The following is a 23,066-nucleotide window of genomic DNA, read 5'->3' as shown; positions in this document are numbered from 1 at the left end:
CACTGAGCTGAAGAAGGAGAACTTCAACCTAAAACTCCGCATCTACTTCCTTGAGGAAAGGATGCAGCAGGAGTTTGCTGGCCCCACTGAGCACATCTACAAGACGGTGAGTAGCCAGGTTTTCCCCGAAGACATTTGACTGGTGTTTGTTCTTAGAGTTAGCATTAATGGCTGCTGTCATTCAATTTGGATTGATTTGGGGGAGCAAGATGATGCTAGAACAACCCTCAGAAAACTGAAGTTATGATCTTAAGGAAGTTTTTAAATTGTTTTGTCATCAGATTTCTGATTCACAGTCTTGATCTCAGTTGTCTTTTCATAATTATTTATTATTTGGAAACAGGTAGTGGATCAGTAGATTAGCTTTGTAACTGAATGGTAGTGTTACCAACCAATGGGGTGGGTGACTTTTAGCCAGTCACCCCTCTCTCTGGGCTTCCTTCTATAGGGAAGTGGGAACATCCACGGGGCTGTTTGGATGAAACCAGAGTGACTGGTGCAGTGAGGTGACAGGTGTAAATGGGGTGACGGCTGCAGAGGGGTGACGGGTGCAGTGGGGTGACGGGTGCAGTGGGGTGACGGGTGCAGTGGGGTGACGGCTGCAGAGGGGTGACGGCTGCAGTGGACTGAAGGGCAGATGGCTCCAGCAAGTGGTCAGTGCTGAGCAGTCACCATCATTGGCTTATAGACTTTGCTTACCCAGAGTTAGGTTGGTCAGATTTTCTGCACTTTGACTCCTGTAGCCCTGTGTGGTTGCTTAGAACTGTCAGGAAATGTCTTTTCCCATTTTAAGTCTTAACCTGCAGGTCTTTGTCTGCAAGGAAACTTTGTTTCTGAAAGTTGAAAGAAGAGTTTGACATTCTTCACATGAGTCCAAACAGTACACAGGTGCCTATTTCTTAGCTTTTGCTGGTAGATTAGCCCCTGGCCTAGGAATTACTTTGTCTTCTTGCTTCTGAAGTTTGTACTGGGGGAAACTTTTGAAAAGGGGAAAGGAGCTCCCAGCAGCAGGTGGGGTAGGAGTTGGGGGACTGCATAGGCTTTCCTGAAGAGAAATCTGACTGCCTTTCCGAGCCCTTTCAGGAGCTGATACGCTTCCTTTTCCCTGAAGCCACAGTTTCTTCCTACAGTGTCGGAGTAGAAAGACAAAGAGAACGGTCCTTTTCTGGATGCAGTGGTGATGCAATCAGAATTTCAAGGGGAACCATTAGTTAGAGCACACTGTGCATGGTGGTCAGGCCTCTCAAGACTTCAGGTGGCAGGCTGTCAAACTGCTGCCCACTGGGTTCACAGGTCTTTGGGGCTCTTACGTATTGGTCATTTTGCTGTGATTCTCAAGAAAGTTGAGACAGTGGATATTATCCTAGTGTCCACTGAGGAAATAGGCCTGGGGAATGTCAGTCACTTGCCTACTGTCCTGATGATACAGAGTGGATTTTGAACCTGACCTACCTGCCTCTGTGTATGACTTCTCCTCCTTTTCACTGACTGAACGGCCTGCTCTCCCTCACCAAGCTTTTGTGTAGTGTGTGGTTCAGATTCTGAATTTTAAGGACATAAAGGATGTGTCCTAAAAAGACTTTCTAATCTGATCCCCGGGCCCTGTTTTTAACTAGTATTATTGATGTCCTGTGCAGAGGAGTAGTTTCATATAGAACATAAAGTTCTGTGTGACCCCTTTCGCGTAAGTACCAACATGGTCTGTTCTGCATTTTGCAGTTTTTATTCAATGATTTCTTAGATGTCTTTCCCAACGGTAGTTTAAGAGCTCTTTTAGTCTTTCTTTTCTAACTTTATAATAGTCCATTTTGTGTTTTGAAGGCATTCTGACTCTTGGTTTGGAAATGGCTGTCATCTTACACAAACACTTAAAACTTGAGATGCTGTGCGTGGGGAGCATAGGCATGCTAGCTAGCCATCGGGTCAGGCACAAGCCATGCTCTTAGAACACACTCTGTCAGCGCCCATACCTGCTCTGCCCTGTGGGAGCTGGTAGAGGAACCCAAGGCTTGTGTGGTGTTCCTGACAGAGGCACACATGGAGATATTGTGCCCCACCACTCCGGGTCTTAACTGTTATGCAAAGGGACAGTTGTTCTAGAGAGAAATTCTGCCTCATGGGCAGGCTTGCCTTCCCGTCTGACAGCGAAGGAGAAGTACAGGCTTCTTTCAGTGTGTATTTGGTTCTCCAGTCCTCCCGTCACAGTGGGCACCTTGGCCCTCTCTTGACAGTATGGGATCTGACAGTCACAGCTCTCCTTTCTCATCCCCTGGATGTGTCTCTAAGGACAGGCACAGGGTCACCCTTCTGGCTGCGTTATTCTCAGGGTCTGTCATGTTGACTTCAGCTGCACCCGTCACTAGCACTCAGGTGTGTGTGAAGTGAATACACGAGTGTCCACTGTGAAGGGGCCTGTGTCCTTCAGCGTGGACTGTACTCTTGACTGTGTGTGCTCCTCTCCCCAGAGCCACTAGGCAGGAAGAGGGAGACATATCCTTTGGATTATAAATTTTATAAAAGTGTTATTATTTTAAAAATACAAATGTGGTAGAAGAAAATGTAAAATCCGCATGCATTATTAAAACAATAAGAGTGAGAATTCAGAGAAATCTTGATTTGCTATCACTCCTCTGCATGCCATACGCTAGTCTCCAGGACATGACTGCTTTGAGCATGCTGTCTCGACTGCATTTGGGGCAAAGTCAGAGGCCTACCATGTCCCTGTTGCCTCACACTGACTGCCACCTGCCAAAAATTCTGTCTTTGTGTTCTCACGTGAGTCAGTTGTGAGCCAGGGCCATGTGCGACTTCCTTTCTTCCAGTCCCTTAAGGGAAAAAAAGGTTAATGACACTCTGATATCCCTTAGAGATGGCTTCCCACCTAAGCTGGGGCTTTTTGTGAGTGTCCTGAAATCTCCCACTGAAATGTGACAGGTTATACTGAGGTCTCCCATTTATCCATTCACAAGTCTTATTTTCTTTTCATTAAGTCTGTAGCACGCTCCTCCTGCAACAACCACATGCGTGATTGTAAACAGCTAGGAGTAATTGCCTTTGAATGGGAAAAGCAGACTGTAAATTTGCTTGGTGGAGGGCAAACAATTTTTACGTCAGCCCCGCTAGTGTGACATTTGTGCCTAGGTGATTGAATGCTCTGGCTGTTAGACACTGGGACATTTACATCATTGTTCCAAGTCCTATGGAATCCAGGGCTTTCTCTTGAGACCCCCAGTCCTTAATAATTCCCTTTTTCTGTGCCTCAGGGCTAAAGAGGCTTTTGAGTGTAACATCTGCTATTGCAAGTGTGGCATAGTCAGTCCAGGCCAGAGTAGCTTGGCCACCATCAGTGCTTGCTATTCCTGCACCTTACACTCTGTCTTTTCTTACCTTATTGCTCTGGAAGAACATTGAACTCAAGGTGGAAGTGGAAAGTCTGAAGCAGAAGCTCCAGGAGCGAGATCAGTTGCTCATCAGTGCCTCGTGAGTACCTGTCAACCAAGAGCTTGGCCATTGGGTCCCACGGGTGGGTGTTGGGCTGGGCAGTGAAGCACAACAGCTGCTTCTCTGAGCCGCTTGTTTTCTGACTGGCTTCTGAGGCTCCTTGGAGCTTGTAGTTTTATTAAATTGTTTGTCAACTGTTTTTAAAGTATTGTAGTTATAGGAAGATGTACAGGACTTAAGGGCAAAGTGTGATGGATTTGTATGAAGCAAGGACATATGTGAGACCCCCATCTGAGCCAGAAAGGAAGTATCATCAAGCTTCCAGAAAGCCTCCTTGCCTTCATGTTCTCACAGCCTCTCCCTTTTCCCAGGACACCAACTACTCTCAACACAATTACTTTGTTCTGCCTATTTTTGAACTTTATATAAATGGAATCATACAGTAGGTCCTCTTTTGGGTCTAGCTTCCTTCCCTAGCCGTGTTTGTGAGAGTCAAGGCACCTGTGTTGTGTTCTGGGAGCTCATTCGTTCTCACTGATGAAAATGCCGAAGTGCTTCTCTTGCCATGACAGTGGAACTCCTGTTGGGTATGGAGCACTGGGAACATGCTTGAGCACTCCAGGCTGGGCCACCGCTGGGTCTGGTAGCTCCAAGTTGGCTGTTGTAGCTTACAGGCAGACCAGAGACTCCTAGGCACAGGCTCCTTTTCTGAGTGTCCCTGAATGAGTGAATAAATTAATAAATATACCGAGACTAAGATCTTCATTGAAGTTTTTTCTTTTGGAAGTGGCTCATTGTTTGGGCACTAAATCAAGTCTCTTGTACCAGATCCAAAATCAGTATGTGACTTGGTCTTCTTAATAGTCATTGCCTCACTCTAAACATCTTGGGTAGTACTTGTTTTTGGCAAAGTACATATACATTGGAATTTCTGCTCACAAGGGCTCATGTACATTCCTCAATTATGTCACTCAGGAAGGGACACTTTGGGTACTTGCATGCATATTTGTATATTTTCCTAAATGCCAGGCTTTATATTCAAGGCCCTTCGTGATCTGACCAGTTTTTGTTAACTTATTTAGAAGATTCTTATCAAATGGCTCCTGGTGATACAGTGGTGATCCAAACAGCTCCATGAGACTTGCATTCTTCTGGGAATGATCACGATGAGATATTTACATTAGCAAATGTATGAATGCAGGTTGGGAGAAGAACTGTAAAGAGAAAGGGAGCCGTGAAAGTTTGTAGGTGTGGTAGCAGATATGTAGACAGCAAAACAGAGGAAAGGTACACCTGTGGAGGTGACATTTGACATGCAGTATGAGGTTCCAGTAGAATTAGGCGGATGCGTAAATGGAGATGTGTCTAGGAAGAGACTGTGGCAAGTCTGAGAACATAGGAGGAGAGTAGCGGCACTAGACATTTTGGTCTTTGTTAAGGTTAGATAAGTAAGTGACACAGTACGGAGTTTGCTTTTCAGAAAGGCCATTCTGAATGTTGGGTGGAAGAAGTATTGTGAGGGTACCAGGAGACCAGTGAGGAAACCAGCCGGGTGGGTGAGGTGATCTGAGTGCTGACATGGATGGAAGGCTAATGGGAAGAGCCTTAGGAAGCACAGTCCCGTCCTTGGTGATGCAAGTATTAGTCACAGTTCTATTGTTGTGATAAAATAACTTGACAGAAGTGATTTGGACAGAGAAAAGGTTTATTTTAGCTTATAGTTCCGGAGGGATAACATCCATCATGACAGGGAAAGCGTGGCAGAAGCAGGAAGCTGACAGATCACATTTTTTTTTTTTATCCACAAACAGGGAGCAGGAGAATAAAAATGGGGGGGGGGATTATTCCCAGTCTACAAAACCTCAAAGCACACCACCAGTGGCATTCTTCCTTCAGCAAGGTTCTATAACTTTCCCAAACAGTGTCATCAACCAGGGACCAAGTGTTTAAGTACAAGAAGAGCCTGTGCGGGGTGTTTCTTATTCAAACCACCACACAAGGAGAGGCTCTTTGGGATTAAGGTCATGAGCTCTATTGATGGATGCTGACATTGACTTAACAATTTCAGCTTCCTCTCTACCACCTCTTTCTCACATCCCAGACGTTCCATAACTGTTCTTACTCTAGCTTCTGAGCACATGTCTTCCCTTCCTTGCCTTCCCAGCCCAGTGCCTTCCCTTCCTCTCCTTGTTCTAAAAGACTCAGACAGGGATCCTTGTAGCCTACACTTGCCTCTTTTATAGACTTCTCCGTCATATGGTGTCCATCCTATGTGGGTATCTCTTTTCCGTGTCTAAACACTTTTGCGCCCATACATATCATTATTCAAGGAAGACCCTCATTTTATAGAGGAGGGAATCAGGCCTTGTAAAGAGAAGGGCTGTGGCCTTAGAAAGGTCAGAACTTAGGTTAGAGGTCAAGTCTCACTTTTTTTTTAATCTTTCATGTATTGACATAGTGTGTGCACGGTGTATCTAAGTGGCCTTTCAGTGACTACCTCATATTTGCTGATGGCCCCTTTCCCTTTTGCTCCTACTTCCCAGAGCCCAGCTGTTTGTCTATGGTAGATGTTGATGTTGTCCTGTTAGTTTAATTCTATCAGCCATTTTGAGTTGAGTTTTGGCTGGGGAAGGGGTAGGACATGGGCTCTGCTACAGGAAAAGGACAACTCTAATTTGAATGGAAATAATCTAGAGGAAATGTTGAAGGTTAAAAATAGTAACAAGGAAAATGTTTATGGAAGGTTCTTTCACACTGAGTAGAAAGCTGGTGTACAACTCTTGGTCTGATCCTCTTTCATAGGATCTACAAGCCAGTTCTGTATTTGTAGCCCAGATTCTACAAAAGAACAAAATGGCAGAGGGAGCGAATAAGCACTGGTTCTGATCCTCCTTTGTCCCAAACTTGTATGTCCTGTGCTTGGCAGTTGTGTGAGGCTGCCAGTCTTCCCGTGTCAGTGAAGAGAAAGCTAAGACCCAGAAAATTGTAGCAAGTTGGCTCTGCTGCAGCTCCTGAGCCCACTCTGGCTTGATGTGAAGTAAACATATTTGTGTGCTGGGCTTCCATTGTTCTGTGTATCAGTTACAATAAGGGGGCATTAAAAACAAAAGCAGTCATATTGGTGGGAGTAAATTTTATCTCTGTAGCTTTAAAACACAAACAAAAAATAATAATTCCATTAGCAGAAGCAAATTGCATCATACTGCTGAGTATAAATTTTATTGCTACAGTAACTGTAAAGTACAAAGATGATAAATGAAACGTTGGAATATTTATTATTGTGAATTTATTTTATTGGTATAACTAAAACACAAACAAAGTGAATAATGCTAGTAGTTGTTCAAAATTGTACAGCCTCTTGACAGCATATGTGATTCAGCAGTGAAATAGCAAGATTAGATCTGGGCTGATGGAAGGGAGTCCAGAGTGCAGCAGAGGGAAGGAGCCATACAGGGCGCTATACAGCCCCATGGCTAAAACATCCTGACCAGCCAGGTAGAAAGAATTCAGAACCAGAACCATCTGTGTAGGAGCTGGAGGGGTGCTAAGTGTCCTAAGTGTTTGTTGTGGAAGTATAGGGACCTGAGTTTGGATTCCCAGCGCCCATATCAAATCTGGGAAAGGTTTGTAACCTGGGGTGTGGTGGCAGGGGAGATGGGGATGATGTTTAAGGAGGTACAGGGTCAGTGATACACCCTGTTTAAAAAAAAATAAGGATGAGAGCAATAGAAGACAGTGACACCCTTTGTTCTCCATACACATGTGTATGAGCCACACATTCAGACATGCAGAAAAGGTAAAAATCCTTGTCTACGGCTTGGGAAAGAGAGGAGACAGTCCACAGTTGTTCTTGTCGTCTGTAATGCCCCTTGAAGAGTGATGGAAATGACTGTGAGTCACTGTGAACTGGAGACAGCCCTGGTCCCAGAAGTGAGCTGAGTAAGTGGGGGGCTGAGGACACTTAGGGCAGTGATCAGGAAGGGAGCCTGTTGGCCTAGGTTCTGGCAGGGGCTGCTCTGTTCTGAGCTCAGACTCCAGCTGAGGGGTGGCAGGAGGCCTCTCAGCAGCACAGCAGGGTTGGTGCTGCCCTGGTCTCACAGGAGAGGCCTCCCAGCAGGGTGGGAGGGGGAACCTGCAGAGTACTGAGGCAGGCCTGCAGAGGACCCCTTGTGGTAGCCCATTAGTTCAGAGGTAATCATGTCATTTGTCACATGAGGAGACTGAGGTGTAACAACTTATTTACTGAGGCTAGAAATTTTACCCAGAGCAACACTGGGGTTGGGATAGAGTGAGAATTTAGAAGCAAATCTGTCCAGCACGAGCCCGTGTTCCTCCTTTTAGTTATTCACACTGGATTCTATTAATGTGATATTGTGGTGGCTCTCTGAAGCCTTGCTGAAAGGAAAACTCTTTAAAAAAGGGCTCTGTTTCCAGGTGATTTCTGTGGGAGCTTAGACAGAGCCCTGTGGGTGCCCTGTTCTGGTGAATGGTTCACATGGTCCAGTGTGTGAGCATCTGGTTACAGGGCTTTGGGTTAGGGAAATTAATATACTCCTGGAGTCAAGTGAGGTACTGAGTGGCAAGAAGTTTTGTTTAATTTTTCTGCTGTCGTTTTTCTGAGAAGCCAGCTTTAGGTGGAGCCATTTCTTCAGTTTTCCTTCTGGAGACTGCAGCCATTGAGGATGCAGTGAGGACTGAAGTCTCACAGCTGCAGCCAGCACCTCTCTTTCTGCATCACTGCTCATGGCCCTGTGTCTCTGGTTTAGTGTCAGGCCTGCCTGATTGTCCCTCAGAGAGAACATTCTAAGGCCACAGCACAGTGCCCTGGGCATTTAATATCACAATACCAGGTGCAGGGTGCTTGCACCCAAGTCCCTCTTCCCACCGTAAGTCATAGTGTGTGCTGGATCCATTTTGGTGTACTTAAAACGTTTGCCCTCAGGCTGGTGCAAGGTGGAGCATGCAAATGCTAACCTCACAGATCTGCTTGTTGCATGTGCTTCTTTGCCCATTGGTTCCTGTACCACCTTCTATACCTCTAGTGTAAGAGTACTAGCAGGAAAATTGGCAGCTGCCATCAAGAGTATTAAAGTGTGCCTACCCTTGGGCTCAGGGATTCCCCTTCTGGTAGTGTGTCCCTAGAAACCATTAAGTCTCAGCACTGATGTGTTGTGAGCAGTTGCTCGGTACCGGGCACCTCTTCTTAGATCTTGGTGTTAGTCACATGTGTTCATCAGAAGCAGATTAGAGAATTGACTTTATAAAGTATTTTCCATATGGTGATACAGTTGTTAAGATGATGATGCAGATTCATGTTTACTGACGTTCTAAAGCATGTTCTCAGCATAGTGAGTTATTCACTGTCCGGGTTAGTTCACTAGTATACACTACATGGTTCTGTGTGGGTAGGTAGAGCCCTGAAAGGCTGTGTGTTAAAATGTTAATTCTGTCCTATGGGATAAGTAACCCCCCCGTTTCTGAATTATAAGTATTATTATTTATTTTTAAAGGAAACTTAGCTCAGGCAAATAGGAGGAATGACTGACAAATACCCCTTATCTTTTGGGGCTGGGGAAATTGTCATCAGACAGGCTCCCGACTCAGCCTGCCCTTGGCCTCTCTGCAGCAAAGCAGTGGAGAGTCTCACCAAAGGGGGAGGTTCTGAAGTCCAGCGCGTGAAAGAAGATGCGAGAAGGAAGGTGCAGCAGGTCGAAGACCTCCTGACGGAAAGGATACATCTTCTAGAAGAAGTAAGTCTGGAGATGCTGTGGTCAGTCCTGGGGAGGGTGTGCTGGCCTCCTTTCTCCATGAGCATCACCTTTCTGCAGCAGTTACTGTGTGTCCTGTGGGTCTGCCTCATGTAGGCACTCTGCCCCTGTAACTTTCCTGGTTGTCTCCTTCCTGTGAGGACCCTGAGGTACAGAGAGAAGTACTAACTGGCCCAGGTGGTTGCCAAGCCCCACTGAATGAGTGTAGCCCTGAGGAACCCTGCACTCAGATTGCTGCTGCTTGGCTATTGCCTGCCCGCCCGGCTCTTGTCCTCTCGCCAACCTCTGTCCAGGATCTTGGAGAACTGAGTGGCTGCTCTTCTCTAGTGGACACCACATCTTCCTTTGCTCTTCCTTCTGTCAGCAGCTGCTGTGATCCTGCTAAACATCCACCTCTGGATGGGACAACAGACAGCGTTCCTCTATTTTAAGCTAGCATTAAGAAAAACAGTTTGAGTAGCCCTTTCCTGAAGTGCTTGGATCCAGAAGTAGTTTAGATTTGAGTTTATTATTCTTATTATTCTTATTGAACATTTTTATATAACTAATGAATCTTAGGGATGGGCTCCAAGACTAGACACAGAACTCACTTATATTTCACAGATGCATTATATATGTAATTAGGGAATTTTGCACAATATTTTAACATGGCTGTGTTTGACTACAACCCATCACATGAGGACAGGTGTTAAATTTTCTACTTTTGACATGTTGATAATCAGAAAACTTTATATTTAGAACCTTTCAGAATTTAGATTTGGCTCATCTATATATTAATAATTATTATGGTATTTATTTATTTTTGAGGCAGGATCTGGTAGGTAGAGAGTTTGCTCTCAAACTTGCAATCCTCCTGTTTCAGCTTCTCAAATACTATAATTATAAGCACATACTACTGTCTAAGTATTTCTTTTGCTATAAAAGATACCATGACCACAACTCTTGGTTTTTTGAGACAGGGTTTCTCTGTAGCTTTGGAGCTTCTGGAGCCTGTCCTGGAACTAGCTCTTGTAGATCAAGCTGGCCTCAAACTCACAGAGATCCTTCTGCCTCTGCCTCTTCCTCCCCAGTGCTGGGATTAAAGGCATGCACCACTACCACCTGGCTTGACCACAAAATCTCTTATAAAAGAAAACATTCGATTGGGACTGGTTTACAGTTTAGAGGTTCAGTCCATTATCATCATAGCAGGAAGCATGGAAGAATGAAAGCAGACATGGTGCTGGAGAGGTAATTGAGGGCTATACATCTGGAAAGGCAGGTAGAGAGAGATACTGGGCCTGGCTTGAACATTTAAAACCTCAAAGCTCCCCCCAGTATATGGCTTCTTCTAGTGACACCACACCAAATCCTACAACCCCTATTGATGGAGGAAATGATGATCTGTCTGTGTGTTACTCTCATTGGTTAATAAAGAAACTGCCTTGGCCCATTTTATAGGCCAGCCCTTAGGTGGGTGGAGTAGACAGAACAGAATGCTGGGAGGAAGTGAGGCAATCCCCATGCCTCTCCTCTCTGGGGCAGACGCAATGAAACTCTGACCCAAGATGGACGTAGGCTAGAATCTTCCCGGTAAGTCACCACCTCATAGTGCTACACATATTAAGAGAAATGGGTTAACCAAGATGTGAGAATTAGCCAGAAGAGGCTTGAGATAATGGGCCGGCAGTGTTTAAATGAATACCATTTGTGTGTTGTTATTTCAGGGCATAAGCTAGCCAGGATACCGGGAGCCGGGTGGCAGGAACGCAGCCTGCAGCTCCTTCTACACCCTATCTCCCAGTAGTGCCTTTCCCTGTTTACCAAGCATTTAGATCTGTGAACATATAGTATTGGGGTGTTGGGGGTGGGGCATTCTTATTCAAGTCACCACAACTACCACCCACCACACTTGAGAAAGTTGTCGCCTCTTGACGCAGCACTTTGTTTGTCCCATGAGTACTTCCCAGTGCTCCTGCTTTGTGGCTGGATGCATTTATCCCATTGGTTGAACCATTTGTCCGTGTGAATTGAACACAGAAGCACCGGCTTGTAGCACTGTCTGCAGTAACAAGAACACATACTAAGTTATGAGACCTCCCCACAGGTAGAGTTCCCCTGCTAAGCCTCACATGTGTGCTTAGCTATCCTTTTAAGAAACATATGTGCTAACTACTTCCATTTCTCTCTCTCTCTCTTTTTCTCTCTTTTTTAAACATACTGAAACATTAGGCCCAGAATGGCCAGGTCATTTGCTGAAGGTCACCCAGGTGGTAAAGGTCAGGTGATCTGGCCACATTTTAGGCTCTAACATTCTACTGTCTCAGTCCACAACACTTTAGGGTTAGGTCAAGATCAAATGTGATATAAGACTTCTTGCTCAGAGCCTTGCATTTAGTAGACACTCAGCAAACAACAGGCATCATTGTTTGCTGCCTAAGAAATATGGAGTGACAGACAAGCCTTTTAAACAGATAGTTAGTGGAAAGGGCGGGGAAGAGAGGCCAGGCTTTAGCTTCTGGGTGCCAGGTGTTGGCAGTCTCCCAGCAGCTCGTTGATGGAATGTTGGGTATCTTGTCTTCTGGAATAAGAACCGGGGCTCAGAGCTTGAATGACTGTCCAAAGTCACACAGCAAGTATCATAGGAGAGCTGCACTTTGAACCCAGGTCTATTTGACTTTTATGTTTGCGGTGTGATCTTGAGGCAGTGGTCTGTGTGGGTGGAGAGTCAGGCCTGTTTCAGGTCACTTGTGTGCGCACCAGAGCCTTCCCCCAATAGACACATGGTCTAAATGATTTAGAAGATAATTTCCATGGTGGCTTCTCTGAGCACTCAGGAAAAGCATAGAGCTCTTCACCACTTAAATCACCTTGGAGATACAGAAATGCATTTTAGAAATGTGTAGTCATTATCTTAAAAAGAAATAGTGGGGGGCGGTGGGCTGTGGGATGAATTTGCATAGAGATTAGGGTGACTCTGGGACTTATGCATGTTTAGTATTGAGAAGCGCATTTCTTCTTGTTCTCATTGAAGCTGTAAATATTGATCTGATTTTTCAAAACCAAAAGTACAGTTCTTGTAGAGTTGACTCTTTTCCATTGGAAGTGCCCATTACTCTTCCGATACAAGAGGGAAAAATGGTTGGCAAATATATTTATTACGCATTCTTTCCATGTATAGTACATTCAGGGAGGGGAAATGTGCCGGAGAAAAAGTCATAAATATTTATATTTTAATCCAATTTCCTTTCAAAATGTTCCCAATTGTATTGAAAAATTGCATCAAATGCATTTAATTTAACTGTAGGATGTGAAAGCCGCCCAAGCAGAACTGGAGAAGGCCTTTGCAGAGACGGAAACAGAGAAGGCGTTTCGCCTCAGCTTGGAAAGCAAGCTCTCTGAGATGAAGAAGATGCAGGAGCAGGACCTGGAGTTGACTCTGGCTCTGGAAGACAAGGACAGGTCTGGATCTGCTCCCTGGGAAGCTCAGGTCTCATCATCTGGAGAGGGAGAGAACCTTGCCTTCCTCTCCCTCCTGTCTGTCATTGTTCTTCTCTAGAGTGGACTACCTTCCTGGAGTGTAGTTAACACTGCAATATAGAAGACTGGGCATGAGAGGAACAGGAAGAAGATAGTAGTGGGCGAGAGGCGGTCACTAGACAAGTTCATGTCAGAAAAGGGCGCTCTCTAGTGTTTAGCTTGGCTGCAGCTTCCTGGTAGACAAAAGGAAAAGCAGCCCTATGGACCTGAGGTTTGTATTACCCATGAGGTAAAACAAGCCTGGATTCAGGAGAAAGCCAGTTTTGCTTGGCCCTAGCAGAGGGAAAGTGCTCTGGTGGTTCTTTCCACAAGGAGCAGTAAGTGGTGATGTCCCCACAACGAGTGCTAGTGAATTTTGTGTGATCTGTTTCCCATCATGGATTTTAATGTTGGCTACAGGCTGAAATTAAGCAGCGTTATAGAGAAAAGAGCATTGTAGATCAAATACAGAGTTCTTCAGTGTGTTGAGAATAAAATGTGTGGTGTTGGGTCAGGGAACTGGATGGGCAGTAGGGCTGTTAGGCCCACTCTAATGACCAGTGTATCCTGCAGCCAAACTTTTGACAAAACCTGTTAAGAAGAAGTTGAAATTTCCTTCTGACATTTTGATTGTCTTATTTGTTGTGTCTAAGTGGGAGGTAGAGTTAAGACAGTGGAGACACACTGATACCACAGGTGCTGAAGAGCCACACCTATCTGGAATTGGATGAGACTGTTCCAGAGTGAATTGTCTCCTCCAGAGGGTTCTGCCTGTGGTTTCTTTTCTCAGCCACTCAGTGCCCTGTGGAATAGTGTGTCCCACCACATTATTTAGCTAGTTAAAGCCCAGGCTGGCACAGACTCACTGTGTGGCAGAGGCTGGCTTTGAACTCCTGATGTCTCTACAACCCCCTCCCCAAGTGCAGAGAGTTTACAGGGTATGTCAGCCTTCCTAGCTGTTTAGGTTTTTGTGCCAAGTGCTGTTTGCCTTTACTTCTGACTCAGTGCCACCCTGCTATTTACCTAAATATCAAAATACTGAGGTCTGCAACTTCGTTTTCAGTTTGGCCTTTGGAAATCAGCAGATCACATCTTCTGGGATTCTTTCTTTGAGAGGACTGAGTCAGTATTGAGGGAGTCTGTGGTCATGGTCTCCATATTTCAGTACCCTCTCACTTCAGGTATTCAGAGGACTGTATTTATTGTGATCACTGTAACCTTTTTTAGGTTCCTTTTCAGTTTTTTATTTTTGGCTCATCGTTTAAAAGTATTTTTTTCAATTTTAATTTTGGTGTATGTGTGCATAAATGCATGAAGGTCAGAAGTTGGCCCCCTTTTCTTAGTTTTGATCTGTGAAATAGAAGTGTTGTATCTGGACCTTGGTGCAGAAAATGAGTTATTAGCCCCATCTATGCCTTTGCGATTCAGTTTTTCTTGACCATGTTTTCAGGTAGAGAAGGTGTTCCTTTTGCTGACTTCCTCTGCTAGGTAGCATTCATGAACAGTGAAGAACTACCACATCTAGAAATTCTATGCAAGTCATTGTTTTATTCCATGATCTTTTCCCCTTTTGAGTGGCAGGAAGTCCTTAGAAGGCATATGGGCTTGTCTTTCTTGGAGAACTAAGAAAGCTAAATTGGGGTAAAGGAGCCCAAGGAATGAATTAGGCTACAGTAGAATGTCTGAGTAGCCATAGGGGGAGAAAGGAGAATTCTTAGTAGTGGTGTCTAGGAACAAAGGAGAAAATAAAATGTCTTTGTAATGAGACTTGCCTTGCTAAAACCAAAGCTTATCTAGTTGGCTAGGTGGATAGAGTGGAAGGCAGGAAGAGAAGGATCAGAACTGGATGGGGCAAACAGTGGTTTCTCGTTATTGTTTACAAATTCAATGTGAATGTTCCAATAGAAGCCTCTCATGTTAAGTAGGCAAACATGAACTGAGACAAACCTGACTGTATTCAACCTTTACTTGCTCTGCACCTCCACCCCAATACTTAGATATCTGTGTTTGAGTTTAAGTGATAAATTAGACAGAGTGAGATTTAAAAAGCAGCTAGTTGTGGTATTAGTTAGTATGACTGTGGTCTATTCCATAAAAATACTTTACTGTGATGTCTGAGGTTTTATATCCTGCCCAATTCCCACAATCTTTAAGTCCCAAAGAAATCACACAGAGATCTACAGTAAATATAATCTGATTGGCCAATTAACTCAGGCTTTTTATTATCTCTCATAATTTACATTATCCCATTATTCTTATCTGTGTTAGCCGCCTGGCTCAGTACCTTTTTCAGCCAGGCAGTCACACCTTGCTTCTTCTGTCCCTGGTCACAATTGTGGAGGATTTGGCTTCCTACTTCCCAGAATTCTCCGTTTCTCATTGACCTGCCTCTACTTCCTGTCTGGCTATCCCGCCTATTCTTCCTGCCTTGCTACTGGCCAATCAGTGTTTATTTAAAATATAATTGACAGAAATCAGGCCATGGTCACACAACAGCACTGGGCTAACCTTGTTGTGATGATGTGAGATGATATGTGGTGGTGTGAAGTGTGGTAAATGACACAGGCATGATACACTGTTGGGTGACTGTGTAAGGTTTACTTGATTGAGAGCATCACGGAACTGTTCTGTCAGTTGTGACTGCTAATTAGTTAACAGGGAGGTAGCGTATACAGTGTGGATATGCTGGACAGGCCACTGGGCCTTGTGGAAGAATCGATTCATCTGAAGGGCATGGGAAAATCCTTGAAGAATTAAGGGGGGAGCTTGGGGAAGATACATGATTAGATTTTTATTTATTGCAGTTCTTTGCTTGCCTTGGGGATGGATTGTCACAGGGCTCTCATGCTGATGCAGATATCCAGATAGGTGATGACAACTGAGACTGAAAGTCTGGGATGGGATGGAGGCGAACAGGTGGTGATAGAAGGTGAAATGGACACAGTGGGCTTTAAGGGCTTTGTTAGTGTAGGGAAAAGTCTGTACTGGTACCCTCTTCCAGTTTTGAGAATGAGTGGCTGACAGATGGTGCAGTTTACTCACTTTGGAGGAAGAGGAGCAATGAGGAAGCCTTTTGAGGCAGAAATGGGAGGATGATGCTTCCCGTTAGGACAGGAGCTCTAGAGTCTGTGAGCATCTATGAGTAGAGGGGAGCGAGTGGAGGGAAGGGTGAGTGGAGGTGCAGGCAAGTGGTGGTATGCGCAAGGGGAGGTCCTGTCAAGCAGAGGTGGGGGGGGAGGTATGGGCAAGGGGTAAGTGAAGGCTAGGGGAGGTGAGGGGGCTGGAGGTGTTGGCGAGGGGAGGGGAGATGAGGAGAGGGGAGGGCAAGGGGATGTAGGCAAGCCGAGGTGTGAGTTTCTAGATTCAGGCTGGGATTGGAGTAAATGAAGATTCATGAGTCAATGAGCATGCTTTGGACGTGCATTGGATACTATTATTGAAAAAAAAGGTGGCTCTGCTTATGTAGCATAGACAGATATGACTCAATAAACATTTTGATTGAGATGGATTTAGGGTTCTGGCCTTGGGCATAGGAATCCTCTCAGTCCTAGAAGTTCCCATGAAGAGTTGGCATGTGGAAGGTCACAGAGTCTGCACACCATGTACAAAGCCTGCAATGTAGATCACCAGGGTGTGCTGCTTAAGCTTGGCTCCTTGTTAGTTTGGGGAGAGGGCATCAGGAGGGTGTGGAGACTGGTCCAGGTGATGGCTTTTCAATGGATATGGATGGTCAGATTGGCTTCTTGCTGAAGGCTGCGTCTTCCTGGCGTGTGCACAAGTCAGGCTTGACAGGTATAGAAACCTGGCTTGCAGGTCTACCATTTTGTCAGTCTCAGCAGTGAAGGTGTCCCAGTTAAACTCCCAGAGACCAGCAGCCAGTTGTCACCTTGATTTTTCCCTTAGGTTATAACCATTTGGTAAATCTCTAGGAACAAAATCTCACTTAGCCCATATTTAAGTCAAGGTCACAAGGTTAGCCCAGCACAGCAGCAAGGGTCATTATTTAATCCCAGGTGACATGGATCTGATCAGCCACATAGAGGAACCTGCTGTTAGGCATGGCGAGCTGTTGAATCTTGGGGTCTGGCCTCTACTTGAGTGGGTACTGCCAGTGTCTTCCTGGATTCCCACCACTGTAATGTTGAGGCAAGCAGGCCTGCTTTTCATCCAGCTCGACTCCCGCACGGCTAGATTTGCACCCAAAATAACTTCCCACAGGGCAGGGAACCCTGATTGCTCTTTGGGCTGACGAGGGAGGGGGACTTAATTGGGGGAGGAGGGGAAAATGGGAGGCGGTGGCGGGGAAGAGGCAGAAATCCTAATAAATAAATAAATAAATAAATAAATAAATAAATAAATAAATAAATAAAAGAGATAGGTCCAGGACAGGCACCAAAACTACAGAAATACTCTGTCTCAAAAAATAAAATAAAGCATTTCTTTTAAACACTGCTTGGCCCATTATATCTAGCCTCTTATTGGCTAACTCTCATATCTTGATTAACCCATATCTAATAATCTATGTAGCACCACGAGGTGGTGGCTTACCAGGAAGATTCTAGTGTACGTCCATCTAGGGCTGGAGCTTCATCATATCTGCCCTGGAGAGGAGCGGCATAGCGTCTGGCTCGCTTCCCTTCTTCCCAGCATTCTGTTCTGTCGACTCCACCTACCTAATTTTCTGACCTATCAGACCAACCAGTTTTCTTTATTGATTAACCAATGAAACAACAGATTGACAAATGACCTTCCCACATCACACCATCTGTTTCAAAGGGTCATTATTTTCCCTACTTTAGTTTCTTCAGTCTGGGTTTTGAGCTGTTCTGTATCTGAAGGTTGGGATGCCCTATAGGTTGACTATAGCCAATAGACAGGTTTTCTTCAAACTAAATAGTATTTTTAAAAGCTTAGATTGGTTGCTGGCATTTAAAATATTGTATTTCACAGAAGAGTGAGTTCTCACTGTTCTTGATCCCAAGGATGTAACGCCTGTGGGTGTCTTACTAGCTCAAGACTTCTGCCCTACGTGATGGGCTGAGACGCCAGTGTCCTTTAATTGTCTAAGTTCAGGCGCCCACTTTCTCTTTTAAACTTACATTTGGTGAGGTTTTGCTTTCCATTTGCTTATTGATTATATCATGCTGAACCCCTAGAGGGCAGTATTGCGCCTCCCTTCAGGTTTCTGGGCCAGCAAGCTGATCCCATGGTGCTCTGATTCCAGTGCACTGCTAGGTGTTTCTGCTGCCTGAGTCACCACCCTCCTCACCTCACTGTTGTCAGGGAAGCCAGGAGCTTCACAAGGGCAGCTCTGCCAAATCTCCAGGCCTCTACTGTACAAAACTAGGTTGCTTTCTAGGCTTAGGTAACAAAGAACTCTTTGGTGAGTTTTCCAACAAAGTAACTGTTGAATATTTAACAGGCAGGGCTGGTTTTGGAGACATAGTTTCCTGGACAAAATGCTTGTCATTTGAGCACAAGGACCTGAGTTCTGATTTCCAGCACTGATGAAAAGCTGGATGTGACGATATGCATCCCGGCATTGCAAGGCTGAGACAAATGGATCCTGGAGCTGGCTTGCTAGTCCGCCCAGCAAAGCCAAAATAAGGTGGAACCACAACTGTGGAAATATTTGGACATTGAACTCTGACCTCTACACACACACACACACACACACACACACACATACCACATGCACAAGTAGCATGCCAGCTGTCATTTGTTGATTTCAGTTGTATGTCAGAAATTTACTTTTTTCAAGTTGTCCAACACAGGCTCAGAAAAGTAGAATGACTTAGCTTGGTCACAGAGCAGCTAATCAAGCACACTGAGTTTGGTTCCAAAGAGGGAAATGTTCACATCTTCTAGAGGGCGTTATGGTTGTAGGTGGCAGCGTTTCTCTTGGACTCAGAGATGGAAGGTGTAGTTAAGGAACTCTGGTTTCATCAGGAAGGATAGAAAGGGGTTTGGGCAGAAGGTATTGTTAACATATGCAGAGGCATTGAGGGACATGAAAAGCTTTGGAGTGAGCTGTCTGTGAGCTGCTGAGTACTGATCAGGATCAGGATGAAACTGGGTTGTTATGACCTAAGAGCCAGGTGACTGGATGCCTTATCCTGAAGTCTGACTGTTCGCTTGAGACGGGTGTTTTAAAGCATTGTCTGCTAGCTGTGGAGAGATATCCCCGCTTTTTAAATCCACACCCACCCAAACAGCTCTTGATTGGTTGTTTGCTTAGACTTCAGGGACAGATTTCTTTCAGAGAGGGGATTTCTTACTCAGTGGTCTGCTTCTGCTGGTGAGGGATGCTGAAGGTCTGAGAAAGTGCATGACTTGACCAGCCCAGGTTCAGCTCAGAGCTAAATTCCTGGATGAGGCTAGAGACACGTGGACTCATTAACATCCCATAAATTCTGGCCCAAGCTCTGTGACCTGTGAGTGAATGCATTTCTGTTTGTGCGTATTCATCGGACACATCTACTTTGAAGATGTCTGGCCCGGCTTCCTACCTCCTCCTGCTCCACTGAGCTAAGAGAGCAGCTCAGAATTAATATTTAAATTTTGTTCTCTTTTAGACTGATTGAGGAGTTGAAGCTGTCTTTGAAGAGCAAAGAAGCTTTAATTCAGTGCCTTCAAGAGGAGAAATCTCAGATGGCATCTCCTGACGAGAATGTGTCATCTGGAGAACTCCGAGGACTTTCTGCCACTCTGAGGGAAGCAAAGGAGAGAGACGCTGAGGTGAGGCGACAGGGCACAGCAGGAGGGGGAGCATATCAGACTGTTCATGGGAAGTGGGGCACTCTTCAGTCTGCACGGTTTGCACAGTAACTTCCACATGCAAGTTCTCTGTCAGCTGAGGAATCTGCAGGATCCCCCTTTGTTAGGGGCTGCCTTTGTTCATGTGTCTTTAACTTCTGCCTCTGTGTTTTCCCATGTGTTAATTTGCTGTCACCTTGGGGCTTCTTTTTATCCTTAGGGCTTTCTTAGTGTAAACCTGTGGTGCATTGTTCATGTCCTGTTTTCCTTTGTTATTAGAGGCTGGCTTGTCGTCCATATTTGGTGTGAAACATCAGAGTCTGTGTGGGAAGGGGACTGGTTCTGGGCCTGGCAGCATATGAGATGTTCAGTATCCTGCCCTGCTCAGGCCTCCCAGCCCTTTGGCCAAGTAGAGACTGTGATCTCCTGACTGAGTTAGGACTAGCCTTAGACCAGTCATCTCTCCAGGTTCTAAGAAGTGGGCTGTCAGACCTTGGGCCCAAATCTCCTGGATTCCTCTTGCTCCTGTGGTTTCCAGGGGAAGCTATGTTGACCTTCCATTCCCCTTGGGTGGAGGAAGTCGGCTGCACGGTCTGTCCTCATCAGGGTATGTTCTGGAAGCTCCAGAAAGGTCGTGATTTCTCTATGAAGCAGGGTCCTTGTCCTTGTGACAGGAGCAGATTCTTAGCCTCATCAGTTAGTTTTCATTTGGAATGGGGTTGCCACTTCAATTCGCAGGCTGTTTTCTAGTGGGCCCTTCACCTTTTCTCCCGAAGCACCTGTTTACTCTGAGACTCACAGTCAAACTGTGGGCAGCTGCTTCACACTCTTCCTCCCTCAAACCACGTCTAGGAGGGCACACTTGTGTTAATGAGGTGTGTAGCAGTAGGGGAGTGAGTTGTGAGCTGCTCACTCAGATGGCTGTGGGGAAGCCTTCGGCAGACCGCCTCTTTCTGCGCACTCATGAATACCTCTTCCTAGGCTGCACAGAGGGAATGGCAGAAGGAGCGAAGTCACTGGGAAGAGAAGATCCAGGTATGTTGATTCATTTTAAGACTGTTCTGAAGACTTTTTCTCCTCTTGCTTCTCATTTATTCTGAGTGCAACAGATAATTCTTTGTGACAAGAGCTGCCATTGATCAGATGCCACTGAGCGCCTGTGATGCATCCAGCACAGTAGAGGTAGTTCCTCTGTCCTCGCCATGACTTTCATTCCCATGTTGTAGATGTAGTAGCTGAGGTTCAGAAAGGTGAAGTCACTTGCTCATGATCCCATAGCCGGAGGGAGGAATCTGCCTGTTTGATTCAACAGCTGGGTTCCAAGGGCCCTTAGTCACAACAGCTGCAATTTGTACAGTGCCTGCCAGCTTAGAAAGTACTTTCACATCTATTATCTCATCTGATCCTCACAGCAGCCCAGGAGGGAGGCAGGAGTGATTTTCTTAAGATGTGAACTCAGACTATAAATGCAGGGCTCAGTCTCCATCAAACCAAACTCTCTGCCAGCTTTTGTAGCATTAAGGAATGAAATTAATGATCTGTTATTTCCTCCAAATAACCTGGTGCAGTCTCGAAGACTCTGATGTGACTATATTCAGATTTTAGAAGGCACTGGAGTTCTTCCCATAGGAATAGCTGTCAGCTTCTCAAACGATCAGATCCCCTTCCCTTCACCCGGCCCTGTTGCCGTGAGCGGTAACACAGTAACTGGGAGCTGATGCCACAGCGTTCAGCTCGACTAGGAAACATTAATCACAGCTTGACAGGAATAAGATAGAATAACTGCATTTGAGTGTGCTTTTAAAGATATATTTACAGTGCATTTTGGTTTGAACACATCAACTTCGTGAATCTTTTTTTAATCTAATTTAGGCACTTCAGGAGGACCTGAGAGAGAAGGAAAGAGAAATTGCTACAGAGAAGAAAAATAGCTTAAAGAGGGATAAAGCCATTCAGGGCCTAACCATGGCATTAAAATCAAAGGAAAAAGAGGTATGTCTGAGGAGTGAAGTGGGATTTTTCTTTTTTAGTTTCTGTGGCTTGCCTGTCTTCTCCTGAAGTTTTAGCTTTAGATAGAAAGTTTGTCAGTGCTAGGACAGTAAAGGAAATGAATTTTTCAGTTAGTTGGGGTTGTGGCAGATTGTAGTCTTTGCTGTCAGTTACTAAATATGAATAAGACATATTTTATAAAGTTTTTAGTAAGCCACATTGACAAAGGTGCAAAGATGTAAGTTGATTTTAATAGTATATGAACATAATAATTTCAACATGTAATCAGTGAAGAAATCAATGGTGAGCTGTTTAGCATTTCTTCTGTCGACACCAAATATTGTGGAATATTATTTTAAGATGTGGTACATTTGTTGATACTGTGGAGTATTTGTTTAATGATGCAAAGATGTCATATTTGTGTGATTATATAAAATTAACCTGGGGTCCGGAGACTGAGTCAGCAACTAGCTGACAGGAAGTGGTAAGGAGGAACCATGTGAAGCTAGGGTCATTAGGTAGGGGTTGAGCAGGCGGATATCTTGTTTTGTGGGAGCCGCAAGCTAGAAGAGGTTAGTTACCTGCTACTCAGCCTCTCTGAGCAAGCAGAATTTCACCTCAGCCTTTGAATCCTGGTTCTACAGAGGGACAGAGACCTCGATAAAGTTCCCCTTAGCAGCTGGGACAGTGCTGGTGCCTGAGGGGACAGAATTCCTGCCTGGCTAAGGCCACTGGGGCTTAAACACTATTGGTAGCTGTGGGGTTGCAGTTGCTGACTAGGACAGAAGTTGCTTAAGGAACAGCTAGTGAATTTAATGAAAATCAACAACCAAGGGTTTAAACTTCAGCTGTATTTCAAGAGGCTCACTTAAGACTTACCCAGGCACGTGGCTAGTTAGTGACTGCCCTGAAGGAGATTACAGACTGACTCTTCTGAAAGACAACTGAAATTGGACATGAAGTGATTTGGGAAACAAGACTGTGGCTGGGAAGCAAAAAGCTTTGTTGCCTTTGGGATCCAAGGTGGTGGCTGAAGGCTCTTTTCTTGTCACTTGGTCGTCAATGAACTCTTTGGATCTCCATGATTAACTAAGGTCCTCACTCACCAAAGAGACCCAGCTCTTCTCCTATGTGATTGGCAAGTGAGAGTGATGGGTGTTGGAACTGAGGGAAGTGAAGGTGGTGGGGAGGCAGAGGGGAGTATACCTGGTCCTGATTAGGGTGGATGTAGGGAGGGTGTGCTGCGTAGAGGAGAAGTTGCTGAGCTGAGTCCTAAATTGTGAGAAGGCCAAGGAAGAGATGCAGATGGGAGGCCAGTTTGGAGAGAACAATGGCAAAGTCTGTGGTGTGTGACACCAGAAATGGTCTGGGGTTCCCAGGGAACGAAGTGCACCATTTAAATGAGACTGTAGATGCTGGATGTGTTGCAAAGGTCCCAGGAGTGGTGGGGCTAATCATATCAACTGTTTGGGGGGGGGTACATGGCTCAGTAGCAGAAAGGGTGATCACATTTTTACCTTGGAGAAGCATCTGGTTGTATTTGAAGAATGATTTCATGAGACAGAGAATGGAATTAAATGTGAGTCGCTCAGGCAAGAACCAAGAAAATCTTTA

General features: G+C 45.2%; 1 protein-coding gene across 6 annotated transcripts in view; it reads left to right on the top strand.

The window, feature by feature from the left end:
* The window catches only part of Cdk5rap2 (CDK5 regulatory subunit associated protein 2), a 161,178-nt gene continuing 138,112 nt past the window's right edge, over window positions 1-23,066 (top strand). For 4 of the 6 annotated variants that reach the window (XM_050135230.1, XM_050135234.1, XM_050135235.1 and 1 more), the window contains exons 1-7: window positions 1-106; window positions 3,404-3,480; window positions 9,068-9,191; window positions 12,496-12,650; window positions 19,283-19,445; window positions 20,445-20,498; window positions 21,336-21,455. In XM_050135230.1, the coding sequence (XP_049991187.1) occupies window positions 62-106; window positions 3,404-3,480; window positions 9,068-9,191; window positions 12,496-12,650; window positions 19,283-19,445; window positions 20,445-20,498; window positions 21,336-21,455 (738 nt within the window). In that variant the 5' untranslated portion in view covers window positions 1-61. Of the gene's footprint in view, window positions 107-3,400; window positions 3,481-9,032; window positions 9,192-12,495; window positions 12,651-19,282; window positions 19,446-20,444; window positions 20,499-21,335; window positions 21,456-23,066 lie in introns of those variants that run through there. The other 2 variants (XM_050135239.1, XM_050135249.1) reach the window with 2 other exon arrangements.

This window comes from Alexandromys fortis, unplaced genomic scaffold, assembly GCF_014885135.2.
Source record: "Alexandromys fortis isolate MF-2015 unplaced genomic scaffold, M_Fortis_MF-2015_v1.1 scaffold_29, whole genome shotgun sequence".
Classification (NCBI taxonomy): domain Eukaryota; kingdom Metazoa; phylum Chordata; class Mammalia; order Rodentia; family Cricetidae; genus Alexandromys; species Alexandromys fortis.
Note: the sequence above shows the minus strand (reverse complement) of the source record. Positions and strands in the feature narration are given on the sequence as shown.